Consider the following 8,685-nt stretch of genomic DNA (forward strand, 5'->3'; position numbering starts at 1 on the left):
TTTGATCGATGTAAAAACTCATTCAGCACTTCAAATGCTTGTTTCCTTAATTTTTAAATTCTTTAGACTCACATTAACTTTACTATCAAATGGTTTGATTTTATTCTACATTCTCAAAAGATCCTTAAAAAATAAATTTGCTTCTTCCCCCACCATCACCCTCACTTATGTAAATTTTGTCAAACAATTGCATTTTTGACTAAAGGATATCAAATATCTACTATATGTAGTAGCTTATAGTTCGACTAAAAGCGACTTCAATTTTCAAACAAAAGCAGTAGAATTTAACAACAACAAAAAACGATTTTTCAACAAACTACTTAAATCCTGAACTAAAACTGATTCATTTTCAACCAAAAAGTTGCATTTTAACCAAAAAAAAATTATTCTTTACGTAGAGTAAGATTTCTCTACAAAATAAATCAGTAATTTTTAACTAATACGACGAATCTTCAACTGAAAAAATGATGTTTCGACAAAGAAGTTCCACATTTGAACAAATTGTTAAATTTTCTATCCAAAAAAGGTAAACTTTCTACAAAACGTTTTAATTTTTAACAGAATAATTAAATTTTCTATCCAAAAAAGATAAAATTTCTACAAAAAAATATGATTTTGCAAACCAAAAACGAAAAAAAATTTGAGTTTAATTTCTGGAATTTACAAGGCAAAGGAGACGAATGTTGAACAAACCTGTTGAATTTTCAACAGAATAATTAAATTTTGAACCAAATAGAGATATATAATTAGGGCCTATTCCTGTTTTGAGTCAAGTCTGTATTTGGAGTGAAAAATTGGCTAATTTCAATATTTTTACAGTAAAACGTTTTTTTTTTTGCATACTCGGGTGAAAATAATAAGGATCCAAAGAAAATGTCTTACACAAAAATGTTGAAAATATCCAATTTTTTACTATGAATAAGTATTTGATTCAAAACATAAATATGCCTTAGTCATCTAAAAAAGATGTAATCCTAGTATTTATGGAGTAAACTAAGAATATTCAATTTTGAGGTGGTGTACTGATTTCAACGCCCTTAAGTCAGTTCGCATTTAAGTGGAAAAATTGTAAAAAGGTAAAAAACGAGGAAGCTTATGATAAATAAATAGGAATTTTTAGGATCTACAGACTAAATAATGATAGTTTAAATAACTATTTAAGTTCACTTGTAATGCTTTTTAAATATTACGTCAGTAAAATGGTCATTTTGCTCAGAAAGTAAAGTTAATTTTCCATTGCTCACTTTTAAATTCGCACTATTTAACATTTTATGCCCTTACGAAATGATAAAATTGCATCATTATTTCATACATTTTTTATTATTAGATTTAATATTGTTAATAATATTACTAGGTAAGATGGCATAGAAATATTGTTGACCTCTAAGAATCTAGTAGTCTTTAAAAAGATTTTCCATGTAATTTATGGAGACAATTGAAAAATTTAAGGCAGAGAATCATGTTGAAGGAGATTTTCCTTTTAGGAAGAATAAGGAATACCGTTTAAGGAAAATGTTGATGAGCAAGTAAAATGAGGAAGGAAGTGAGTCGAAGAAGGTGGATCAGAAATTGTGATCGTGGTGACTTTCTTCGCTTGCTTTCATCTAAGACTCCCAAGGGTATTTCAAGTGGACGACGCTTCTTCTTAAAGAATCCACCTGAAAGGGAACTGACAAGTAAACATTTAATGAAACCAGACAGAGAAAATATATTAAACTAGACTTGTTTCACCATCCAAGGGAATGGACTGTTTCGATCCTTCTTGTAGGCACATTAACTCCAATTTATCTTTGATTTTACTTTAATTAATTAACATTGAAAGAAAGTTAATGAATCTGGTAATATAAAATCAATCCTGACAAATAAACCAGTATCACGGAAATTGAAAGTGTTTTATACGAGAAATTGAATACATAAAGATGGGAGGATAAGGGAAGAAGGAAGGTTGTGTAAAGAAGCAAAAATAAGGATAAGGTTAGATGGATGGTTACATAAACAACAGATGTCCCACGTCTCTTTTCATGTTCTATCTTTCTGAAATTCTAGAAGGACTTTCGTGCAGACCCAAAGGTATTTGTTCAACATAGAGTCGATATTCGTCTTGACCGCAGTCGCTCTACAAAGCTCTTTCCTTGTTTTTAGAGACTCCTTTTGACCCTAGACTTTAATCGGATATCTCTTCCAGTTTCTGAATCGAAAATTGAATTACATGCTTTAAGTGGTCACTTTGCAGAGCTTCTTTAAGAACTTTTTTGAATCCTTTTTAACTCTTTAATATTGTTGATCCATGACTCGTCCTCATACGATCTCGCCATGAATATTTTAAAACAATTCCTCTGCTGATTATATTTGATACGAACTTGGTTGAGAGACTTTAAAAGTTTAATTACTAGAATAGCCAATTTGCCCCAGACTCATAAAAACGAGCAACATGAGCCCGTTTACCTCTTTAAAAAAATAGCATTATTCGGTCTTAAGCTTTACGCGAATAACGGACAATGGAGGTAGATTGATGGTATCGCGTCTGGAGGTTATTAAAGTCGTATTTCACATTTTACGTTTACGTTGCAGAGGCGATATGGAGGACGGATCTAGACTGGGTGGTGATTCACCACGATCGGTTGGTGTTGCTGAGCTTTATGAATCCTCCCAGCAACGTGAGCCACATTACTCCTCAACCCTATGTCACGTCGTCGCCTTACCAGAACTTCGAGGAAGATCTGGAGAACAGTCCATCAACTTTGAATCTGGAAACATCCATTGGGACAAATAGTGAGGAGCAACATTCTAAGCCTACGACGAAACTATCAACCATATTACTACCCCACTGGCAATCAGCTATTCCGGACGCCAGGGCCATAAACTTGCCCACCTTCGATAAAAGCACAACCGCTTTCACAACTACCTCCACGACAACAAAGTCGACAGCGGAGGATAGTGAAACAACCATCGGTACTAAATCCTCTTCAAAAATGACAACCACGACGAGAAAACCTACTTCTAAAGTTAGTGCCAGAAGCAGTTCTGTTAAAAATAGGGCGAAAAAACAGGGGACAGCTAGGTCAGGTAGAACTAGTCAGTCTGGAGGAAACATGACTGGTCAGAGTCTGCCCTTGACTTTGAACAGTTTGGCGGATTTGGATCATCCAGAAAATCTGAATCTGGAATTTAATCCTAGTGAGTAGAATTATCTTTTTTCTTGTAGTTGATTAAAACATTTTTATTTCACTTTATTTATGTTGACGTAAACCTGTAATATATAGGTATAAAATATTCCTGAAATGGAAAACGTTTCCATTTTGAACTACAAAAGCTAAATTGTGAAATCTTGTTCTCAGGCGAGGGATACGGAAATATTACAATTACGCTGGAATATTTGAATTACGCCATGGCTCTTGGCGTTTATTCAGTTAGGTATCCAGCCGTCTTTTGGTCCTGCAACAAAGCGCTTGGCACCATTTTCAGTCTTCAGCTAGTTGTGAACTCCGCCCAGAGCTTATTGGCTTATACTGGAATGTCCGTCCTTTACAAGGTAAGTAAAGGTTAACTTCACTGCTTCAACTTATCTCCGCCATTATCTCAAATTCTGTGGGTATTCTTCCGAACTAATTAATTCATCCTTTATCAACTATTATTGGCTTCTCTTCACTTCAATAAGAAATCGGATATACTTCCAAAAAGCTCTCCCAAGAATATTGACTAATACTTGGCCTCGGAGCTACTTTTGAGTCCTACTTTAAAATTCATAAAAGGAGTTTTCGCGTAGATTATTAGGGATTAACTAATTAACCATTTATGAATGTAAACAATCGTTTTTCTAAAAAAAAGTAAACATGTTAATAACTGTTACATTTTTGCAAGTAGAGGCAAGAAACCTTTTGGTTGGTTTAAGATAAATTAAGACTTTGAAACTTTGAAAACTTTTAGATACTGTACTTAAATTACGTAACAGTTTAAGGGGAGGGGGCTCTAGGCATTTTGTTACGACTTATTACGGTAAGGGTATTACGTTTACTCATATACTTAATTTGTTCCAATTCGTAAAAACTTACTCCTGAAGATGATCTTTTTAGTTATATATTTTATTATTTGGTTGAAAATTTAAAAATTGTCATAAAAATTCTTCCTTTTTGTTTTCAAATTCAACTGGTTTCTTAAAAATTCAACTCTCTTATCGTAGAACATTCATATTTTGTTCAAAATTAATATTTTCTTTCAGATAAGTCAACTGAACTCCTTTTTGGATCAATAATATTTTTTCTGAAAATTTGTGTTTTTGATTTAAAAATTCATCTTTTTCAGTAGAAAAATTGCATCTTTATTGGATAAAAATGCAACTATTTTGTTCACAATTCAACTGTTTCTTAAAAATTTACTTTTTGTTTGAAATTCATAATTTTTGTTGAAAAGTCAATTGAAATCTTTTTAGATGAAAATTCAACTATTTTTTTTTAAGTTTGTCTTTTTTATTTTAAAATTCACTTGTTTTAGCAGAAATTATATATTTCTTCGAAAAAAATGCAACTAATTGGTTGAAAATTCCAGAATTTAGTTGAAAAGTCCTACTTCTTGTTTAAAATTTTTATTTTAGCATTGGAAAATGAACAGAAATATTTTCTGGATGAAAGTTCAAACTTGAAAAAAAATGTGCCATTTTTTATTAAAAATTCATCTATTTTAGTGCTAAATTTCATCTTTCTCGGGTCAAAATGCAACTATTTGGTTGGGAATTCAACTATTTTGTTAAACATTCATCCTTTTTGGTAGAGCAAATTCTTATTTTTGAATTCAAAATTAAATTTTTTTGTGAGTAAATTATCTTTCGTTCAAAAATTCATATTTTGGTCTTAAAAAATCAACTGGAATATTTTTCTTTAAAGAAAATTCAAATGTTTCTGAAATTTAGAACAAAAATGTTTCGAAATAAAAATTCATCTGTTTTAAGAGAAATTTCATCATGTCATGTTTTTAGGTTAAAAATGCCACTATTTGTTCAAGAAAGTCTGTTTCGTTTAAAGTTGAACTATTTTGTTAAAAATTTATGTTTTTGTTTGAAAGCTTATGTCTTTGGTTAAACATTTAGTTACAGATTGATCTTGTTTAGTTTAAAAATCTCCTTTTTTGATAAAAAAATAATTTGCTTGGTTTAAAATTTCATTTTTTTTGGGTAAAAATGCATCAGTTGCGGGAAAACTAATTTTTTGTTGAAAAGTCATATTTTTGGTTTGAAAATTCAATTTCTGTAGAGAAAATTCGTGTTTTGGCTTCCAGGTTCAGGAATTTAGATAAACTTTTACTTCATTCTTGAGTGAAAAATCTTTATTTGTTGAAAATTCGTCTTTTTGGTTTAAAAATTCTTTTTTTTTGTACGAATTTTATATTTTGGATTGAAATATAAACTATAACACTTTTTTGTTGGGAGTTTCTCTTTTTAGGTTGAAAATTTAACTACTATGTTAAAAGTTTAATTTTTTTGTTGAAAATTAAAATATTTTGTTAAAAAGTCACCTTCTATATTAGAAAATTTGGTGTTTTTTAATCAATGAATAAATTTGAAAAATTTTAATTTGTGTCTGAAATACTGTTTTATTTCCTTTATAAAAGACTATGTTAAAAGTACAGGAAGAGGGTGGGTGGCAGTAGATATATTTTGTTGCGATTGGTTACGGAGGGAAGTGGGGAGGGGATCTTAGAGAGGGCCTATAAGCCGTTACGTAATTCAGGTACGGCCCCTGACTTACGAATAAATCTTTTATGTTCCTTTTAAATTGACTTTCTTCAATTAAACTTTAATATGTCTGAGAGCAATTTGGAAATCCTTAATAAGCAAAGTCCCTTTATATTCTCACGCTAAGGTGTAAAATGTAAACTCGTCGACGTAACTCTTAAATGGTAGCTCTGAAGTTTGTAGCTTTCTCGAAATGATCGGAAATCTCACTTGATGTTTAATTATAAAGAAAAGGCCAGATGAGCTGATCGCCAGGTTTAATGACAGTTTTCAGACTGTGCTTCGGAGGCTTTGAGACACCTTTCTAATTTGCTATTTTATATTTTTTAATTTGAATTAATTTTTCTAGGTTCAGGTTGTAGGATCTTTCAAGGTACTACCATTTCTACGCCATCGAACAATTGCAACTTCCACTACCACCATCTCGAAGCTTTTTGGTCATTCCTTTTTTCTGCTCAATCCTCACGTCACTCTGGGACTATTTGCACTTTCATCCCTTTTAGTGCTCTGCTCAAGTATGGTGATGTACCTCTACGCCCACGGAAGGTAAAAAATTATTCAATTAAAAATACAAGAAAATGTAGCCACTTGAAAATAAAATTAGAGTAGTCTCAAGATTTTTCCCTAAAGGGAAATTGTAATATCTTCCACTTTATGGAGCAGTAAGATTGTTTAAGGAGATCATTGAAACTCAATTATTAAAGCTGAACTGTAAGAGCAATTGATTTGAATTTACAATATTTTGAGAACTCTATTAACGTTATTATTCCCTGAATATCATTTCGCTTATGCGGACCTTCAGTCGCCGTTTTTAATATAATAAACAGATGTAGACTTTATTTTTCAATTTTTTTTTACTGTTTTATTTACTAAGACGAACTGCATAAACGGTTCAAAGACCTTCAAAGGCGATGAATGCCATTTAGCATCTCTCAGTTCGATTCGCTGGAGAACGTTTTCGTTTTAACTTGCTAATTTCAGATCTTGGTCGTGCGATGTTAGAGAATCCAATTTCTTAGTGGCCGTCTTCGTTCGTTACGAACCTCGGTGCAATTTTCTTGATATAACATCGCATAAACCGCTTTCTTCCGAAAGCGGCTTACGTGTGAAATGCACCCGGGGGCTTTGGAAAAATATCCAAAATAAAAAAAAAATACATGAAACCTGAGACAGCCCGTAATCGCTTTTTCTTATGACAGTTTTTTATTATTTTTGCGGAGCTAGTTTGCTGGGATTTTGTATTTAAAATAAGAAATATATATTCTAACCTTCAATTTTTTTCATCTTAAGTTATCAGAAAAAAGTTTAGAGAAAATACATTGATATATGAAGATCAATAGTGCCATTAAATTTGACTTTATCTTAGATTTATATCAATTTTCTCCACTATTTGACCATAAAATGTGCGATATATGTTATGAGAAATGTATTTTTAAAATTTTTCAACAATAATATATGAAGAATATTGACGTTAAAATAACTTTCGTTGATTTTCAATTACCAGAAAATATTTATAACTAAATTATTGCTTTTTATTTCGAGATAGATTTTTTTTCGGTGTATGAATTGAATAGAAATGTTTTATATTATGCCTAAGTTTTTGTATGTATAGTGAGAAACCCATTAAAAAATTTTTTAATACATTTCTCACTAAATTTTAAATACTTTAAAGCAAAATAACAATTTTTTATATAAACTTCTCACGATAGAGACACAAATTAAAGCTTCTGGATAACATTTATACTTTATTTAGGCACTTGAAATTTATTTTATCGTTTAATAAAAAAACAATATTTCACTTTCAGATATTTCATTGTTGCAATATATTAAAAATACATTTCCGATATCATATATAACATACTTAATGGTCAAGTAATCGAAAACATTGTTATAAATCTGAGAAAATAACGAATAAGTCAACTTTTTAAGACTTTTATATGTTTCAAGCTCGTTTAGGCAGAGTTAAAATATTTCAACAGAATTTTTTTCAAATGAAAATTTTGGGGAGAGTTTTAGACTTCCAAAATTAAATTTTCATCTCTATCACTGGGCCGGAAACTGAGAAATTAGCCTCGAATATTTCAGACGGCAAATATTTTTATTTTTAATATTAAATCCTAAATAATCACTTAATTATGCAATTTCGAATTAGTTAAATTTTTGAAATTCTCGAAGATTTGTATAATCACAATTTATAATTGTTCAATTTTAAGCATTTCCAATTATAAATTATTTAATTTTCAATTCCTAGTTTTAAAATAATTTAATTCTTATAGCTTTATTAAAAAAATAATTTTTTTTATTACATACATTTTTTATTGAATGGGCATTCGGGAATTTTCAATTTTAATAGGCTTAACTTTATAGTCTTGAATTTCATATGCTTAGTTTTGAGGATATCTAATTTTTAAGAATTGCTATTTTAAACTATTCTTAGCCCTTCAAATCAAAATAATCCAATTTTAAATGTTCTAATTTTGAAATTGTTAAACATTCAAATGATCAAATTCATTAATTTTTAATTTTTAAATGCATATTACGGACGTTATTTATTGTTCAGGCTTAGAAAAATGCAATTAAAAATATTTCTAATTTACCAATTATCAAATTTCTAAGAATTCGGATTATTGTTTAAAAGTGTTAGGGCTGTCAATCTGAAATACAATGGCTCAAATTTGAACGACTAAATTCAAAATTGTTAAATCTCAGTTATTATTCACTTGAAAAACTTTTAAATCTAAAATTATTCAATTTCGAACGTTCTCAGTTATATTTTTTGTCTTTAACCCTCAAGCGCCAGAACCTAGAAATTTTCCGTTCCTCCTAACACGAGTCCAGCAGCCCTGAGTAAACTTCAAACTGAAATATCTCCGGTTTAAATAGACTTAGCTTCAGTTTTTTCTAATTTTACCCCAGAGTCTCGCAAAAATGAATATTGTAAAAATAGATATAAAATG

General features: G+C 30.1%; 1 protein-coding gene across 5 annotated transcripts in view; it reads left to right on the forward strand.

The window, feature by feature from the left end:
- LOC117172128 (protein tincar) overlaps window positions 1-8,685 on the forward strand; it is a 292,915-nt gene that overhangs the window by 260,781 nt on the left and 23,449 nt on the right. For all 5 annotated transcript variants that reach the window (XM_033359919.1, XM_033359918.1, XM_033359921.1 and 2 more), the window contains 3 exons: window positions 2,572-3,177; window positions 3,339-3,532; window positions 6,078-6,274. In XM_033359919.1, coding sequence (XP_033215810.1) covers window positions 2,572-3,177; window positions 3,339-3,532; window positions 6,078-6,274 — 997 coding nt within the window. The remainder of the gene's footprint in view (window positions 1-2,571; window positions 3,178-3,338; window positions 3,533-6,077; window positions 6,275-8,685) is intronic.

Source organism: Belonocnema kinseyi, chromosome 4 (genome assembly GCF_010883055.1).
Source record: "Belonocnema kinseyi isolate 2016_QV_RU_SX_M_011 chromosome 4, B_treatae_v1, whole genome shotgun sequence".
In the NCBI taxonomy this organism is placed as follows: Eukaryota; Metazoa; Arthropoda; class Insecta; order Hymenoptera; family Cynipidae; genus Belonocnema; species Belonocnema kinseyi.